The sequence below is a fragment of the Mustela lutreola genome, chromosome 16, assembly GCF_030435805.1.
Source record: "Mustela lutreola isolate mMusLut2 chromosome 16, mMusLut2.pri, whole genome shotgun sequence".
Taxonomy (NCBI): domain Eukaryota; kingdom Metazoa; phylum Chordata; class Mammalia; order Carnivora; family Mustelidae; genus Mustela; species Mustela lutreola.
In genome coordinates this window covers 6,425,501-6,444,411 of record NC_081305.1, presented here as the reverse complement: position 1 = coordinate 6,444,411, position 18,911 = coordinate 6,425,501, and the positions used below count along the sequence as shown (strand labels likewise).

Sequence of the window (18,911 nt, the reverse complement as noted above, 5' to 3'; positions counted from 1 at the left end):
TTTTAACTACGGTCTGCCTGAGTTCAAGGCTGGGCTCTTTCTTCCCTGAGCTTCTGCGGTTAAAGCCACAAGCTTTGAAGCCAGCTTGCCTGGGTTTGAGTGCACTTAGTTGACGTGAGATCTTGGAGTCCCTCTGAGAAGTGGGCAAGTGCTGGTCACCTCACAAGGCTGTTGGGAGGACTGATGGCAGAACGTGAGGCTAACAAAGGCCAGGCACCTGGAGCAGCGCCTGGTAGAAAGGAGGCCCCAGAGCTGCTCTGGCCCCCAGCATCTGAGCACCAGGCCTCTTTCCAGGCATGCCGGCCCCTCCCGTCAAGGAACGCGTGCAGTGACTGCTTCCAGCCGCCAGAGTCCAGAGTCACTCCTACCCAGCAAAATAAGCACACAGGGACAGTGAGGTCTCGTTTCAGGAAAATCCCCCTGGTAGCGCTTCTGTTTCAGTTCTGTACCTGAGAGGTTCCCCTGGGTGAATTGCTGTGTGAGGGCTACAAGGCAGGCACTTTTTGGGTAGAGGAGGCTGGGCGACGCGTGCTTGGGCCCTGACAGGCGGCAAGCCGGTGACGGCCTCGTGTCTTCTTGTCGTTGCAGGCTGCCAACAGCTACCTTCGGGACCAGTGGTTCCATTCCCTGCAGTGGAAGGTAAGTCCTGGCGCGGTGGCTCGCCGAGGGCGCCGGCTGTCTCGGGCCGCCTCCTGCGGGCCCACAGCTAGTCTGTTACCCAGAGGTGTGAGGGTGGACATCTCCCACCTTCCAGACGGTTCGGCCCAGGAGCTTCCTTGCCTCATTGTGGAAGAGCCTCTCCCCCTCGTCCCTCTGATGTGCGATGCCTTTCCCTATGCTGGCGTTCCTGAGCCTTTGGCCGTGGACGTTTCTCGTGAGCTGTCTGGGATTGTGCCTGCTTCCAGAAGGATCACAGAAGCACTTGCTTGCAGAGCGGGGGCTCTCCTGAGGGGCCGGGTGAGACAGGGCTCGGGGTCTCGAGAGGCTGGGTTGAAAGTGACTTCGGACGGTTGCTCCGCACATAGACCGGCCAGAGGTTCAGGCACCCAACCGTTCTCCCACATCTTCAATTCTTTCAGTTTCCTGCTTCTTTGGCCCAATTTTCCTGTTCACCCTCTGCATAGGAGGGCCCAGAGCCTTTTAGCACAGAAGGAGATGAGGCCTCTGCTGGTCCCTTTCAAGACCCAGGGGCCCGATCTGCGGAGAAGGAGCCTCCCAGCCCCCCGGGGAATCTGCGCCGTGGCCGGGGTGTGGAATGTGCGGGCAGCTTCTCCTTCCGCCCTGCCCCCCTGTCCCTCCCGCCTTCGGCTCTTTTAGTTTAGAACAAGCCGTGACAGTCCTGTGGCCTCGCTGAGCCAGCAGGGTATGGCTGGAATGACCGGTGCGTGTCCTGAGCTGTGGTCGTTACCGTAAGCTGGAGAGCCGCGGCGGGCCCCATGCAGGGCGTAAGGCCTCGGGCGGTGTCGGACTGACCAAGGGAACACTCGGAATTCCTCTCGTGCCTCTGAGGGACTCTCGTCACAGCCGGCCCAAGGACGGAAATACAACCCCGGAAAATGACATTCCTGGTCCCAAACAGGGCTGCGCCTCCGGTCTCCCCCGACAGCTGCCGGTCCTCTCGCTTGGCACCTGTGTGGCAACCTCAGAAGCTCAACAAGAAGTCTCCGAGTTGGGACTGCAGAGGGAAAGGATTAGCATTTATTGAGCACCTGCTGTGTGCCAGGACCATGAAGCTGGGCGCATCGTGGCCATTTCACCCTTGCCGCAGCCCTCGCAAGGCTGATGACTGTCACTGCTCCCGTTTTATGCTCGGGGACGGTGAGGCGAGGCTGGAGCCCAGCTCCCACAGCTCGTCAGGGCTGGAGGCCGGTTCACACCCAGGTCCCTCGCAGGCCTGCAGGTTTCTGAGTGTGCGGGCAGAAGGCAGCGGGGGGCAGCGAGGAAAGCCAGGTGGCACATTCCTGCTCACGGAGGAGAGCTGTTTCCCCGTGGGATTGTCCTTCAGCCCTGAGGCCTGGCTGTGTGCGGCCCTGTGTGTCCCAAGACAGGCCGGGCTGATGTCAGGACCTGCCGGGGGCCCGTCAGGGGGTTAAATGCCAGAGGAGCAGGGAGGGTGAGAGGGGTGGTGTGCCTGGGGGGCTTCTGAAGGAAGGGCTCGTTTCACTGCCACGAGGGCCTCCTCCCCCTTCTCCGAATGCATTTTCCAAGTGAATGGAAAGGTCACTGGGCGGCCGCCTTGCTGTGTCTTAGCTCAGGAAGGGGCAGGAAACTACTGCCCCCTCGACAGTGGGGAAATGCCTCCCTGCAGAGGGGGCCAAGACCCCTGTCGAGGGGCAGGCCGGCTGTCTTCCATGTCCCAAGTTCTGCCCAGCTCTGCCCAGCTGGGCCTGTTCTGCAGCTGCTGTCTGCGGCCTGTGGGAGCACCTGAAAGGCGGTGCCTGGGGAATTTGTGAATAGTGTGTGGCTGCGAGGGAGGGCTCAGACGGTGGGCGTGGAGAGCCGAATGTCCCAGACCGACTGGCCAGAAAGATGACTTGAAAGTGACAACCTTGAAACGTACAAATTTAAACATCAAGTATTGCGTGTGGGATTCGGACAGTTTAACTGAACAGCTACAGAATCGGGGATGCCTGGGCTTCCAGCAGTGTTCAGGAAGGCCTGGATGTCTGCACTCAATTTTGTGGCGTATGGTATCTTTACCGTTGTTAAATCTATTTAAAAAAAAAAAAAAGCTCCCACCCCAAAACAAAAACAAAAACAAAAAACCCCAAAGTATCCAGGAAACCCCAAGTCAGAGTTTCAAGAAACTGGCAAATGCCTGGCAGTGTGTGGCCCTTTTGCCACGTGGTAAATGGTGACCTTTGTTCTCACTGTATAAGCTTTTACTGGTGTGTTGGGCGGGTTAAGACACTGGCGGTTTTCCCCCTTTGACAGTTGCCCCTCCCCCAATAATTTAGGTATGCTGCCACCAGGTGGCAGTGGTATCGTAGTGTCCACAACTTGGTTTCAGTTTTGCTGGGACTGGAGGAAGCATGCTCTCCTTTTTAAAATGGTGAAGTTTAAGGTGCTTTGGAGGCCCTTTGGGCTAGCAAAATGAGCTGAAGACCTGGGTTCGAATTCTGCTTCTGTTAGGGTCTGGGTAGGTTCTAGGAAGTGTTCATGAATTCTGATGCAGATACAACGTACCAGGCATGGCTGTGCACATTTCTGTTCCTTGTCATTCAGTAGATGAGGGAACCAAGGCTCAGAGAGTCCTAACGACTTGCCCACAAGCACAAAGCAGATCTCAGCACAGATCTAACGGGTCTGCCCTGCCTCCCCAGCTGTGCCTGATCGTGACCGTGGGACCCTTCAGCCCACTCAGGATGTGACCTTCCGCCTCTCCTGCCTGTTAGAGCCTCTCTTTCCGCCATATTTATAATCAACCTTCTTGGCTTTTCCCCTTTCCTCTTTTTAGTATCCTTTTAGAAAATCAAAAATGAGGACTTCAGAAACCCTACAGCCTCAGCTTGATTTTCAAAATTTTCTGCATATTGTCTTTGTCGTTTCTGCTACATCAACGTGTGTGTGTCATTGCTGCTGCGCACGTGGAGAACCTACTCTTTTATCTGTAAGGAATGCTGCCTATTAAATACTGTGTTCCCATTGGTTTAGTTTTTACCGAGTTGTACGGGTGTCTCTCGGGCCTCCTCAACAAAGAATTGCTCCCAAGGGGAGCCAAATGGGTTCTTTGGGGCTTAAAAAACCTTGAGTTATTACAATAGTACTTGGCCCTCTGAAGTTCAACTCTATTCAACAAAATCGGTATTTTTTAGTATTTAATTTCAAAGGGAGGAAGGGAAATAGGAGGAAAATGCCCAAGAGGGCTCCTGGGAGGGGGACTGGGCCAGGATAATTAGAAAAAGGCTGAGAAATGCTCAGTCCGCCCCAGGTGGTATTGTAGGATAGGGATGTGGTCTTCTCGCCGGCTCTGGTCCGCCCTGGTAATGCTGGTGCTCAGTGACCTTCTTGTGCCGTCACACTATGCCTGGGGTGTTTCCTTGGCCCAGACCCTGTTTTGAGCATCGTGTTGTCTCCCTGAATAGTCCATCATTACTGACACTTAACGTGTGAGGACATCTGAGTCCCCGGCCCATGCTCCCAAGGGTACCCAGAAGGGTCCCAGCTCCCAGGTTCCCCTTCCCTGCTCCCTCCACCCTTCTGCCAGCTCCCCCTTCCTCTCGGCCTCCTGCCTTTGGCCAGCACTGCTCAGGGAGCGCCTTCTCGTAGGAGGACGGCCAGCATGTCCAGTCCCAGGAGGGAGGGTGGGCCGGGGTTCCTCTGGCTGGTGGGACAGCAGTGCCAACCCTCCCAGGACCCTCCAGAGCGCAGCACCCTGAGGGCTCCCTGGAGGGACCAGCCCTGTTTGGTTTGGGTGGTTTGGCCCCTGAGGCCAATTCCTATGGGTGTGTGAGCATAAACAGTTTGACTGAGTTAATGAGGCCTCGTTTCTGAGCGAGAGATGCACCTTGGAGGCCAGTTCCTGTGGAGACAGGCCTGTCTGGGTGTGAAGACTGTGAAGGGACAGGCCTGCCTACATGTGCAAGGCCATGAGGGGACAGCCCCGTTCCTGTGTGCAAGGCATGTGAGGGCATCGTGTGTGTTTACAAAGCGGTGAGAAGACTGGCCTGTTTCTGCGTCCTAAGTTTTGAGGCAAGAGGCCGAGGTGTGCACAGCTGTGGGGTCAGGCCTGTCGGGGAGGGTAGCCGCCGGCTGGGAGGAGGCACGCCCCAGGCCCGGCTCTGGAAAACGGCCTTTTCACTTCCGGGGAGGGGTTCCTGTGTGGGCCCTTGCGCAGAAGTCCTGAAAACCAAGACTGTTTTTATCCCCGGGGGAAGCTGGGTTCCTAAGAACGGTCCCCGAGGCCCATCCCAAGTGCTGGGGCCAGAGAAGCAGAGTCTGCGTGAGACGAGAAACTGGCCTGCTTTCCTGTCCCAAGGCTGCGGGGCGGAGGAGGCGCGGGGCTCTGGGAAAATCCCTGCTCAGGTTGGCGCCCTCCCCGGCATTCCGCCCCGGCCACGCCGCCTCCTCTCCGCACGCAGGTTTCCCCAAGCCCCTGGGGTGGCCGCAGCCTTGCTCACCCCATCCCTGGCTCTGTCCCTCTTCCGTGCAGAGCAGGAGGGTGCGAAGGAATGTGGGGTGCACATGCCTGGAGGAGGGAATGGGTGTGTTTGTGTGAGAGAGAATGTGGCACGTGAGGGGGTAACCATGTAGGAGTGTACTGGGTACGGAGTGGGTTTATTTGAGCCTCAGTTTTCTTCTCTGTCAAATGGGGAAAATCCAGCACCTTGCTCACCGGGTCGCGGTGGCGTGGGGTGCCCTGCTGTGTGTGAGGCGGTTGGAAGGGGGCTGGCAGCCACGGCCGGTGTGAGGCTTCTGTCCGTGTGGCTTCGCCACCCCCCACCCAGGCCCAGCCCCTGCCTTGCCCCTGCCAGGCGTGTTTCAGAACTAGGGATGGGCAGGAAGTGTCCACGGGAGTGAGAGCGACCGCCGTTCTTCGAAGGCTTGTGAGCACCGCTGTGCCTGGTACTTCGTGCACATTCGCTCCCCGGTCTTCACCCCCCCATCTCACAGATTTGGGGGGGGCGGCAAGGACATTGCCAAGGACAGCCAGATCCTAATGACGCTGCAGGCGAGCTTCCGCAGCAGGCCCTGGCTGAGCCTGACGAGGAGGTGAGCCCGTCCTGTGCTCAGAGACCCCACTGAGGCACGGCCACCATCAGGGTCCCTGATGTGCGGGTGAAGACGGCAGACGGAAGCCTAGGACCCCGACCCCGTAGGGGGTTTGCAGGGAGCTTGCAGGGGCTGGGCCCCTCACCGCATTTCCACATGGTGAGAGGGCACGGTCCAGCTTTGCCCACGTTCCTGGGCAGTCAGGTCAGGGGACGAAGGGCCCTAGAAATGATGTCTCCTCCTCAGAGGGAAGCTCCTGGAGGACGGATGGACCCTACAGTGGGTACTGTTGCCCCCAACTCTGACCTTCCTCCTAGACCCACCTCCCTCTTCCTTTTTGGGCCTTTCCTCCTGGGGAAGAGCCACTTTTAGTCCTGCATCTGTGGCCTCTGGATGCCTCTGGGCCCTCCTGCTGACCTCCCTGAGTTGGCAGCCCCCCGACCCAGCCCGTGTGCCTTGAGTCTTCATCCAGCTCCCCCGCACCCAGCAAAAGCAGTAAGTGGCCATCATCACCCCACTGAATCCTCACAAACCCAAAGAGGAGCCTGGTCTTCCTGTTGCCCATTTCACAGATGGGGAGACCGAGGCTGAGAGGTTAAACCCCTTGTTCAGGGTCCGTGGCGGAGCTGGAGTGTAGACAGAACCCCGAGTCGAGAACCTGGGGTGGATCTCAACCGCCGGGCATGTGGCTCCCAGCTGCACGCGAGTCGGTGCCTGAGGCGAACACGTGCGTCCACGCACACGCGCTGGACAGTTCCTCGCCCTCGTGAGCTGGCACTGCCCGGCCGGCCCTCAGCTCCTTTCTGTTCCAGAGCCTGGCGTGTGCAGGACCTCGGTGTTTCTGTTTTGTGCAACATCTCATGAGAGCTTTACGCCTTTCTCTCAGTCTCACAGCCGTCCTTGTGAGGATTATGGGAATTAGCCTTGGCTTGCCAGTCCTGTTTCTTGTGGGTAAAGGCCGATTGCCCTGTTTGTCCTGCGTGCCCCAGGACCACTGTCAGGCCACCTGTCCTGGGTCCAGAAGGTCCACCTCTAGGTGGACCAGCCTGCCTCCACATCTGCCCCAAATGCACCATGTCCCCCGTGTCCTCAGAGGCCAACATCGAGGCTCTGTGTGCCCAGACCCAGCCCGGCTCCCAACCCCACTCTGCACTGGCCACCGCCCTCTGGTGTGGCCCCTGGCTGGGCTTGCCTGCCCCAGCTGAGATGCCCCCTTGTCTGGAGGGAAGACAGTGACCCCTGTGCGCCCCTCCCTGCCCCCATGGCCCCCCTCTCTGTCCTTCCTCCCCCTGTGCTCTCCATCCTTTTTGAAAACACCTTCACAGCCACACCAAGGGCAAAGCCACTGGGCTCCTGCCAGCCCCCACCTGAAGACTGACTTCACTCTTGCAAATGTCCTCCCTGGCCTCGTGTGCCTTTGCAAGGATGCTTTGGTGGCTGTGGCCGTCCCTGTGGCTTCAGCACAGCCTTGCTGCAGAGACACCTCGACGTGTCCAGGCCTGTGTGCATCACCTCTCCAGGCTACATGACATCTGTGAAGAGGTTGTGGCCTCGTTTACGGCACGACTCACTGCGGCTGGGCGTTCAGGCTCTTCCAGTTTCCTCCGTTACCGATAATGCAGTTGTGCCTTTCCCCAGACCTAAGTTTCTACTTCTCGGGAACTACTATTTTAAGGCAGATTTCCAGAACAGTGGCCACCGTTCTGGGGTATGTTTTGCAGCCCTTACTACATTTGCCAGTTGGCTCCCAAAGGAGTAACTTCTGCTGTGCCTACAGTGAGAGCTTAGGGCTGAACTGCCTGGGTTCAAATCCCAGCTCCGCATTCACTGGCGGTGTGACCCTGGGCCAGTTGCTTTCCTCTCTCAGCCGACTTCTCCTCCCAGAGTGGGGCTCACAGTAAGACCAAGCTCATTAGGTTCTTATAAGGATGAAATGGGTCAGTAGAAATAAAGAACTTAGAAGGGTACCTGCTGTGTGAGTGAGTGTTAGATCAATGTTGACTGTTCTTATTCTGCTTTAACGATCAAAGACGCTGTTTTCCTTTGTGCAGAAGTGTCCTAGCAGACAATCCAGAAGGAAGGCAGCATAGGCAAGGCTCGTGTGCCGTCGGCCCGCGGGGAGCCTGTGGCAGGCGTCACTAATGCATCTCTGTGCTCGGTTCCCCTGTGGCAGAGTCCTTCCCAGCTGAGCCCCTGCTGGCTGGCCTGAGGAGACGGAGGGAGCCAAAGCTTCCCTCCTCCCTGCATTATGGCCTCCTAGACTGTCATCCATCCAATGTTGCTAGGACCCACATCTCGTTCTGTTGGCCTGGGCCTCTGCCGTTTTGGGGCTTGTTCACGGGAGAAGTTGTGAATCTTCCCGACTGAAACTCCGGGTCTGGTTCTCCTCTGCTTGGGAAAGGCGTGGGTGTTACCTGCCCACCACTGAGAAAGGAGGTGAATCGGAAGCGGGACCAGGATGGGTGGGACTTGGCCGCAGCCCTCTCATGGGCCCAGGCACACGTCGGCTCCAGCCAGATCAGAAAGGCCAGAATTCCCTCCAGATTCATTTGTGGCTATCGGTCAGAGAAGGTTTTGTGACTTCTTAAGAGGGGGTCCAAGGCTCGGTGGAGAACGGTGACAGGGGTGGCTTCCCCTCAGAGGCACAGCTCATCCCAGCCCAGGACGGGGGGAGGGGGAGCTCCGCGGAGGGACAGCGCAGTGGAGCAGAGGCCCTCACCGGCTGCTTTGCGGGGACCTGTGCTCTGTGGAATGGAGTGGAGGCCCCTGGGGCTCAGGCTGCCAGCCCCTGGGAGGGCCACAGTCTCCAGAGACTCAATGGGCCAGTGGGGCCCTATAACTAATAACAAGGGCAGCTTTGGGGATTGAAACTAACAAGTGGCAGAGGGCTGGGTAGCCTTGGGGAGGAGAGCTCACACTCTTGTGGGCTGTCTTTACAGTAGACAGAGTGATTGTCAGATCCCTACTAACATCAGGAGCTGTGCTGGGGGCTTTCAAGTGTGTGTGTATGTGTGTGTACTCTCTTCACATCACTGTGTGTGTGTGTGTGTGTGTGTGTGCGCACGTGCGCGTGCATGTGTGTACTCTCTTCACATCATCCCCAAGTCTGATTAGGCCCATCTTGAAGGTCTGCGGTCGCAGAGCCAGAACCAGGCAGAGCCGGGGTCTGAATCCAGGCGGTTGGTCTCCAAACCCAGCCTCCTCCTTCCAGCGGGAGATGGCACCACTATGGCCATGGGAAGGGTGGGGACATGGGCACAACAGCCCCATCTCTGAGCCCGGCAAGTATGAGGTCCTGGCACGATGCATTTCCACTGTTCCCGACCAGAGCACTCTCTGGCATAGACGTGGGCCGTTTGAATCCGTTAAGTAAACTTACCATTGAAGGATTACGTGCAGAAAGGGACACAGATCAAAAATGTACTGCTGGGTGAATTTTCCCAAATTCTCACCGCATTGACCAGAGTGACAGTCAGCCAGATTGCGGAACAGAGTGACTGCCTCCCAGGCATTCCTTTGGCCCCCCAAGCCCCTCTGCTTCACCCCCCCCCCCCCACCGTCAGAGAAGACCTCTGTCCTGCCTTCTACGGCCCAGATGCATTCTGCGTCGCCCCCCTTTAGTGGACGCTGCCCCCAGAGTTTTCCAAAGTGGTCACACCAACTTACATACCTACCCCCAGCGTATAAGAGGCCACCGGCACAGGACATGTAATGATCATATTTATTAAGGGTTTTTTTTAATACTCAAAAGGATAAAAAAAAAACTAAAGAAAATTCCCACTGCCCATAAACCCGTTCATACATCTTAAGTTAAAAACACACACACGCACAAAGCTATGATTGACATGTAACAAAATGCACACATTTGGCTGTTGGCGTAGTGAGTTCTGACTATTGTATTGACCTGAATAACCCACACCCAAATTCCTGGCCCCCCCGAGAAGATTCCCTCGTGCCCCTCTGCTGTCAGCCCCCCGCACCCCCAGGGCCTCTGTGGACTCGTGCGGGAGGTGACGGCTGTGGGTGTATGCGGCGGTTCTCAGCGGCACAGGAAGGTGTGAGGGGGCAGTCTCGTCCCCGCACGCCGTGTCCCTGGAGGAGGCCTGTGAGCCCTTTGCGGAGGCTCTGAGAAGGTCCTAGGACTGTTCCTCTGCAAACTCCACACAAACTGTAGTTCCCACACCGTGTCATTCTTGGCTCCTTGACACTTTAAGGACCTACCAGGGCAATCTCTCTCTGGCGGGACCCACCGATCTGCTTCATCCTTTTTATGGTTTTACAGTATTCTGTTCACACGAGGGTCAAACTGGGTGGGACTCTAGATCTTCCCGAAAAACCCTGCTGTGTAGACGGGGAACCAGAGTTTCTGCAAGAAGCAGGAGAGGGGAGGGGAGCCTGTGTGGAGCACCCGCCGTCTACAGGCCAGAGACAGCGAGAGGTGCTTGTTGTGTGATCCTCGCCCCTTGAGACAACCCCTGCCCCCCCAGCCATCCCCAGTCGGCAGGTTCAGAACCTGGAGCCCCGGGGCGGGGGGGGGTGGGTGGGTGTGGTGACCTGCCCCAGCCCACAGAGAAGGAAATAGACGAGCTCGCTTCGCACCACATCTCTGGGACCCCGAGCCTTTCCCTGAGCCCTCCTGCCCCAGCGGGGCTTCCCCAGCCCCCACCAGAGGGCCAGGCTTGGGCTTTGACCATCCAAGACCCTTCCCCCGACCCCGACCTCTTTGTGTGGGAAGGTCTTCTTCTGGCCTCAGGAATGGCGCACGACAGCAGCTCTCCAAGTGGCCAAGAAAGAAGTGCATTTGTGGGTTGTTTTTTTTTCTCCCCAGACAAGGAAGGGGGGCCCAGAGCTTTGGTGTGTCATCCCACGCACGCTTTGATGGGGGCTGATGAGTCACTGAACCATACAAGGAAGTTTTTTCACGTAAATGGTTTGCGGGTGAACTTGTTTTCTGCCCTTTAAGGCAGATTTTTTTTTTCCCCTCTTTCTTTCTCTTTAAAGAAGAGCCTTTAAAACAGAAATGTGAGGCAACATCTTGACGAGCAAGACCTTTTGTTCTGCGGGGGTCTGCAGTGGGCCCCTGTCACAGCTGGGTGTGGGCAGCAGCCCCAGGAGGCCGGCGCCGGTCGGCTCTCCGCAGGGGCCGTGGCGGGTGGTCTGGCCGCGGCCAGGAAGGTGGCCTGCCGCCCTGTGTGCCTCCGAGGCTCCTGCCCGACTGTTGGCTCTGTTGGCTCGGAGACGGGGCCAAACAGACTCCGAAAAGAGCAGCAGCTGTCCCCACAGAGGAATTAGGGCCTCTCCTCACCTGATGATCATAAAATACCCCTTGGGGTATTTCAGTTTCAGAGTGAGGCTAATTGACCAGGAGACCCGGCAGAAGCACCACAGACGTGGTGGCTGTCACGCACGCCCTGCTCCCCGGGGGATCCTGGTGCCCTCCTGGAACCAACAGCTGTTCTTATGGGACACCTCGAAATGGACAGAGACGCTCTTCTGAGGCACCCTGTGCCACCCTGACAGCCAGCTGACTGTGGCAGCAGAAGACCAGGGTGGCTTGCAACTGGGTGGGGGTCTAGGCCGATGCTTGGGTAAGACCCTCGGGCCGAGCGGATGGAATGTGACCTCCGGCTCGAGCAGATGTCCAGGGACGTGTGGACCCTGAGAAGCATGCCCTGGGCGTCGGGCCAGGTCAGCAGTAGCCATGCGGCCCGTGGTGTCTGCTGGCTTTGTCACCATCTGCATGAGAATAGGGTGGTCCTTGTCTCCCCTCGGGCCTCCCAACCTCCGTGGACGCGGGGGTTCCAAACCAGTGGTTCTCAAAGTGGGGTTCCCGGACCAGCAGCACCTTCTTCACCTGGAAATTTAGTACAAGTGCCAGTCTTCTGTGTCACCATCTTGAGTGTCCTCCAGGTGATTCCGAGGCCCACCAAAGCTTGAGACCTTTACCGAGTGCCGACTGTTTTCCTCCACTTTACTGTTCTGTCCTCGTCAGGCCGTACAGTATTGCCGAGGGTGAGGATTGGACCCCCTTCCACAGACAAGAAAACTGACTCGCAGACTAAATAACTTCCCTGCGCGGCCGAGCCAGAATTCAGACCCCGTCTGCGCCTCCTTCTGTGTCCTCCAGGCGCTGCTAACGGGTCCCTTGCAGCCAGAGATCAAGGGTAACTGGCTGAACAGATCTGTGGCTTTTGGGTCACTCTGCCAGCACCTCTCCCATTTGTGCAGCCAAGTTAGAATCACCGTGACGGTCACGCTCCCCATCACGGGCCATCGGGGTCCATCACGGACCTTCCCTGGGCGAGTCTGCAGGGCCCTTCTCAGCAGGGAAGGGACAGCCGCCCTGGAAATTCTGCCTCTCCACGAGACCCCCGCAATCAGGAAGGCAGGGACAGATGTCATGCTGGATTCTAGCCCACCATTACCTGCCAGCACGGGTGCACCAGGGGGCACCTGCCAATTAATTAGGGAGCTGAGCTCTTTTCCACGCCACTCGTAAATTCAGGCCCAGCCTCCAGCCCAGAGGAGGCAAACCCCCTCACCCCCAAGGAGGAGTGGAGGCTTCTCAAACAGATGAACAGATCAGATGCCCTTTGAAGTAATATGAGCGCTAGATACAGTGCTGAGACACATGAACAATGGAGGGCCCCACGGAGACGCCGCCGTCTTGAGGCTGAGCAAGGGAGCTCCTTATTTGGGATGGAGATTTCCCTTTATCAGGCCCAGAGGAAACAGGACGGAAACAGGGGCCTGGTGGCGCTGTCCTGTGCTGTCCCCCACATTTTGGGGAGCGAACCTCACTAGGGGCTGACCCCTCCCACGTGGCAGAGGAAGAGAGCAGCTTCTGGTACAGTATGTGCATTTTTGAACTTACTCGGAGGGTTGCTATTACAACCAGGGGTGTCTGCAGAAGACGGCATCTCCTGTGAAGAGCTGGCGAGAGCCCCCCATTGCGGTTTTTGCTCCAGATTCGGCGTGTGCTCCAGGCACAGAAATGTCCCTAGAAAAGTCATTGCAAAGTCATAGGGCCTCCTGAGCTGCCAGTTTCAAAGGTGGGGCCTCAGCCATGGCTGGGATGTGAAGGGACTGTGTCGCATTTATCGCTGGAGCGGGCAGGACAGGCCTCTGGCTGGCCCAGAGCCTGGGGAGGTCAGGTGGGCTGCGTTCCTGGAGACCCCGGCGGTCTGTGCTGACCGAGGGGGCTGGCCGCACGCCGGCTGGATGGCCATGGCCCCCACGGAAGGGCTCTTTGACACGGTGGCCTGAGGGAGGGAAGGGCATGGAAGTATGGCAGTCACAGCAGCCCATGGCTGTGGCCCGAAAGCCCATCAGGAGGATCTGCACAGAGGGCTGAGGTCAGGCGGGAGAACTGCTGTTTGCTTCATTTTCTAAATGTAGATGCTACCTTTGCCCACTGATGCTTGAGGTAGCTTTACAAAAATGCGCAGCAGGGAGAAGCCTGTACTGACTGATTCGGAAGGCCCTCCTCCAGGGGTTAGGAGACGAAAGGCAAGACGCAGAGATCTATGTATAACGTGACGCCCTTTTTTTGTAAAACGAATGAGAGACAAAACAGCAAATCAGGGGGCCAAACTAAGTCTGTGTACTTGCATTTGACTATGTGTGGCCGCGGAAAAAGATATGAATGGATACATGCCAGGGGCTTTTTCTGAAGAAGGGGCATTCGGGGGACACAGCCCCACCCACTCAGGCTACCATAGCAGAGTGTGGCCGGAAAAGCCTGGAATATTGTTTTCTGGCCCTTTACAGAAAATGTTTGCCAAACCCTAGTATGTGCGGTGGTGTTAGTATGGGTTCAGGGGTCCAGGGGTGGGGGAGGTGGGGGGGAGACAGAGGTGAGGTTAACAGAAGGCCAGCGTATGTGATACGGGCTACATTTATGCACACATTTATCCTGCTGTGCGTGTGTGCGTGTGTGCGTGCACGGAGCACGCACGGAGAGAGAACCCATGGACTGACGGCCACCAGCATAGAAGCGGCCGGCAGTGAGCCACACGGGCATCCTCGTGCTCTTCTCCTCACCCTAACACGGTCTGTAGGATTCTGTTTTCCCGGGAACATCTATTACTTGAGAAACCAGGTACTCCACTGCAACACGGGCAAGTCAAAAATAACAGGAGCTCAGATACCTCCCGGCTCTTTCTAAGAACGTGGGATTCTGACCGCTTTGAAGATTCGGTGCAAGGGCAATACCACCTTCATGATCCCAATTTCTGAACTCTTTGGGGGCGTTTTCATATTCCTTTTTAATTAAATGTACAATGCGTAGATCTGGCTTCCTGGGGCCATTTGAAGCATTACAGATAGAGCCAGAGCTCCTCCTTCCCCCGCCCCCGGCCTTGGTTTTCCCTCAAGCCACGTCCCTCTGCAGGAAGACAGCGGTCGTCAGCCTGGCCCGTGGCCCCCTCCCCCACACCGCGCGCAGTGCACGCGTGTGAACCTGTGCACACATGCGTGTTCGCTTCTGCGCTTAGCGTCTGGCAGATGTGGGGCCCCGGCGGACCTTCCAGCTCTCCTTCCTTCTTGTAACTGCTGTCTCCGGTGACCCCGTGCATGGGGCCACGGTCTGTTTGATGTGTCTTGGCTGACGGGTGTTTCGGGGGTTTCTCTTCACCCTTCATTTTCCTCAGGGGTTAACCGTCGTCGGCCAACATCCTGCCACACTCATCAGCTGCCACTTACCGAGCTCCTCCGAAGTCCTGGTGTTCAGCCTGAAATACCACGGTCTCGTCAACACCTCCAGGAGGCAGGTGCTCCTGTCCTCTCCATGTCCCAGAGGAGGAAATCAAGGTTCCAGGGAGTGACAGAATTCTCTGGTAGCTGCACAGCTTACCCACAGCAGAGCAGAAGTTCGAATTCAGATAGGTGCCCTCACCCGGTCCGGGATACCGCACACACCTGAGAGCCAAGACGGAGCCTTGCCCGGGCCCCGGGCTGGTGGGGGAGGCAAGTGAGCGAAGGGAGGGGCAATGTGGTGTTGGGTGTGCTGCGTATGAAACTGGGGATCCCCCCGCCTCCCAACGGCATTGTGATGAGCTGTGGAAGGCACGTGCAGCCCCTTCCCGGGTGTCTCGGCTGGCGTTCTGTAGCCGGGGGGCGGCTGGGAACGTGGCCTCCCCTGGGGTTAGGGCCACGTGGAGACAGGGGTGCATTTCCAGAATGCTGAGAGCAGGTCTGGGGCCGGAGCTGTGTGCGCTCACTGTCTTCATGGACCCTGACTCAGGACAAGCAGGTGCCCAAGTGCGGGCAGCGCTCCCTGCAGTGTCCAGGTGGCTCCCTGGTGCGCGGCTGTTGGGGCAGGTACCCTGGGCGCAGGCAGCACACTTGGTGGGAACACTGGCCTCTGAGGGAACAAGAAAGAGACAGGGGTCCACATCTCCCCCAGGAAGAGAAAACCCAGAGAATTCCAAACTGAGGAAGAGCCAGGAGAGGCTGCTGAGCACAGGGGCACCCTGGGTGTCCGGACCCCCGGACCACACCACCAGATGGGCCCCGGCCACCATCTTCCTAAAATAAAAGCGTTGGAATGGTCCGCCTGAGTGGCTGTAGCGGACCGGCAGAGCCATTGGGGCCCCCCGGGATCCGTTGCTGCTTCTCTGACAAAGTGCCGCCCACAGCAGACAGTGCTGTCTCAGAGTAGTGGGCAGAAACCCAAAATCAGGGTGTCCGCCACCACGAGGCTGTGCCCCGCGCACACAGTCTGTGTGCGGAGGTCCTTTTCCTTGCCCCTCCGGAGTTCCTGCGCTTGAGGACGCAGAGTGGCCACCTGGGCCCCCGGCTCCGCATGACCGTCTCTCCCTTGTGTGTGTGTGTGTGTGATGCCAGCTGTTGGCCACAGCGCCTGCCTTGGAGCCAGCCTGACCCTGTCTTCCATTGACTGCACCTGCAAATACCTATTTCCAGATAAAGTCACGTCCACAGACACTAGTGGTTAGGACTTGGACGTGTCACTCTCCCTTGTGTGTGTGCGACGCAGCCCACAACACCAGCTGTATGACCTTGGGCAAGGTACCAGCCCCTCAGTGCCCCTCCTCCCATGCCATGGGGACAGACTCCCAGGCCCCACCGGGCCCCACCTGGTTCTATGGAGTGGGAATCTGCCTTTATTTATTTATTTTTTAAAGGTTTAGTTATTTATTTTAAAGAGAAAGCACACACATGATTAGGAGGAGAGGGAGAGAAATCCTCAAGCAGACTCCGTGCTAAGCAGGGAACCCCACATGGGGCTCAACCCAGGACTCTGGGATTGTGACCTGAGCCCAAACCAAGAGTCAGCCACTCAGCCGACTGAGCCTCGCCAGGCGCCCTGGGACTCTGCCTTTTGACAAGGCTCCCCACATGGTTCCTACTCTCGTCTGGGCTTGAGGAGCACTCGGGGGTCGGCGGGGTTTAGAAGACTAGGTTCGGCCCTCACCATGGCAGAAGCTTCTTACGTGTCGGTCATGATTGCTGACCTTTGCTCTTCCTCCATTTTGGAAACACTGAGAGCCCTTCCGTGTGTCCTGAGAAGCTGCGGTCACCACGCACAGCAGGGCAGAAGCCCATGAAGCCTCAACCCCTGTCCCCTCGGAACTCAGAGCTCAGGGGGAGAAGCAGCCACGTGGAAGCTTTTAAATGCGATCAGACCGATTCGGGCGATGATAGGATTTTGCCAAGGGTTTGGCAGGCCCTGAAGTGCCCAGTGGGGAGCCCAGCACCACGCCCGGCTCCTCTCTGCACCAGCCAGATGTGTGGTTGCCCAGGCAACCGGCCGATGCCCCAGAGACCGGGCACAGGTTGCTGTGCCCGAGTTCCTGCTGTCTCCTTGGAAGCAGTAATGACTGCGGAGAGACTGCCTCCGGCGGGCACGTAGGGGGCCAAGTGCCCAGGCTCTTTCCCCTCTCCTGAGGGCCTGGCTTTCCTGGCAGATGCCAGCTGGATGCCCAGCTGCAGTCAGTCGGGAGCTGCCATGGGACAGTCTCACCTCTGCGGTTAAGGGACTTGTCATGCGTCTCGGAGCAGGTGTGACCTCCATCGAGGCAGAGGAAGCTCCCAGGTGTGCCCATCCGAGTGGCTAAGTGGTCGGGCGCTGGGGATCCGCAGCTGCACCGGCTCCCAGTCCCAGCTCTGGCTCTTCCTTGCCACGTGACTTGGCCGCTCCCAGCCTTGGTTTTTCTCCTCTGTAAAATGGGCCTCATTAGACCACACACTTTGTTGAGTCGTTAGGAAATTCAAAAAATTCGTTCATTGTATAGGTGCTTCACACAGTGCCTGGCCTGTGGAGAGCGCCTCGGAAGCGATAACCATTATGGTCATGTGTCACTTAGCGTTTGTGTCGTTAGGCAAGGTGGTTGTTCCTGGAACATGGTAACCACTGGGTAAGTGGTGGTCAGTATTACTGTGTTTTGTAGCTTTGTGAGCCTGAGTTGAGCTGTGCTTTACCTGCCAGCCAAAGGCGGGGGTGGGGGGTGGACCAGGGCTAGGCTGTGTCTCCTTTTGTGTCCTATCTCTTACTCCCAGTGGCCCCTTGGAACCAATGTCCAGAGTAGGCTCCCTACCTCCTCTTGAAAATCCTGAGTCCCTGGAGGGTAATCACTGATGAATCCATCTGTCAGTTAATTACCCCAGCAGGTAACAGCCCAGTAATTGTATTTGCTAAATTAGCATCTCTTTGCACGTTCATGGTGGTGGGGGGGGGTTGGGGGGGGAGGTTATCTGCTGTCTCAGGTTGAGGGTCAAGACCTTAGTGCCAAGCAGGCATTGTGGGGATGACACAGGGCTGGTCACAGGCCAGGCTTGTATCTGAAAGCAAGGTGATGGTCTTTGATGCTGAAAGGATTTAAGATGGAGTATCCCGTCCCTCTGGAGGCCTAAAGAGAAGGCCGGCAGCCCAAGCGTTGGGGCCCCAGAAACACACTGCTTGGAAGGGATGGCAAGGACTGCGCGGCCTCAGAGCAAGTTGCGAAGGAATGAGGAGGCCCCGTCTAGGAATGAGAGGGGCTGGACATGTTGCCCGACCTGTCAGTCTTCCTGGATGCGAGCGGACAGTTGGGGACACCACCCTGTAGACCTGGGAGGGAAAGCTGGAGGAGCAGGGTGCTACCGACATCCCCAAAGTGCTGGCTGACTGTGGGGAGAGACAGTGAATGTGTTGCTGGTCCTCTGAGGACATTGGTGATGGAGGCTCCGGACCTTAGGACAGCATTGCCTCATGGAACTTTCTGCCGTGATGAGAATGGTCTTTCTCTGCACCGTCCACCGTAGTGGCCACTGGCCACTTGTGGCTGTCAAGCAGCCACAGGGTGGCCAGTGGGACTGCATCACTGAATTTTTCATTGCATTTCACTTTAATTCAGTTAAATGTTAGTAGCCACATGGGGCTAGGGGCTTTGGACCTAGGCAGCCCAGCTTTGGGCTGTCTACTGGAAGGAAGTTCTGACAGCCTGTCTGGTTCCTCCCTGGGTCATTTTTCTCAGCAGCTCCAAGGAGCTCCCGGGCCGCCCCCCTTTAACGACAGGTGGTGGGGAGCATGCGTGCTTGTGGGAGCCTGAGCCTCCGAGGCTGCGCCGACCAGCAGAGCAGCCCCATCACCAGGAGCCGTGCTTCCAGCACGTTCCGAGTCACACCCCCACCCCCCCACCGTGAGGGGCACACTCCCGGGGACAGCTTATCTCCCGTGGAGGAGCCCACAGGCTCCGCGCTCCCAGGCTAGAGAACCCCGGGCGTCTGCGGTTATCTCTGCCGTGGGAGCAGTTGCCGGAGAGATGGCGGATGTTGCCCAGGTAACATCCCCTCCCTGACGAGCAGAGAGTGAGGATGGCAGTGGAGTGACTGGTCTGCTGCACGCGCTGGAGGCGGGAGGCTCTGCCCGCCGGCTCTGTTGTTTCGGGAGCTGACGGGGCTTAGTCACAGAGGCCGGGAGTCCTAAGTTCCCTCTGCTCGGGACCACTCACTCCTAGGACTTGGTAGGTGACAGGACTGAGAGCTGCTGGTCAGCCAGCAGTGGGGCTGAGCGCTTTATAGACGGCATCTCGTGGAAGAGCCCAGAAGCCTTGCACAGTCGTCAGTCTGACCCCACATTGCAGAGGAGGCCACCAGAGCACAAGCGATAGACCGTGAGTTCCACGAGCACTTGGGGCCTGTCTGCTTTGCTGTCGTGGGGACCCTCAGTGCTGAACACAGTGCTTGGCACGTCGGAG

General features: G+C 57.7%; 1 protein-coding gene across 2 annotated transcripts in view; it reads left to right on the top strand.

Annotated features, from left to right (window-relative positions):
• Positions 1 to 18,911, top strand: part of CMIP (c-Maf inducing protein) — a 225,157-nt gene that overhangs the window by 148,540 nt on the left and 57,706 nt on the right. For both annotated transcript variants that reach the window (XM_059151279.1, XM_059151280.1), the window contains one exon: positions 589 to 639. In XM_059151279.1, coding sequence (XP_059007262.1) covers positions 589 to 639 — 51 coding nt within the window. The remainder of the gene's footprint in view (positions 1 to 588; positions 640 to 18,911) is intronic.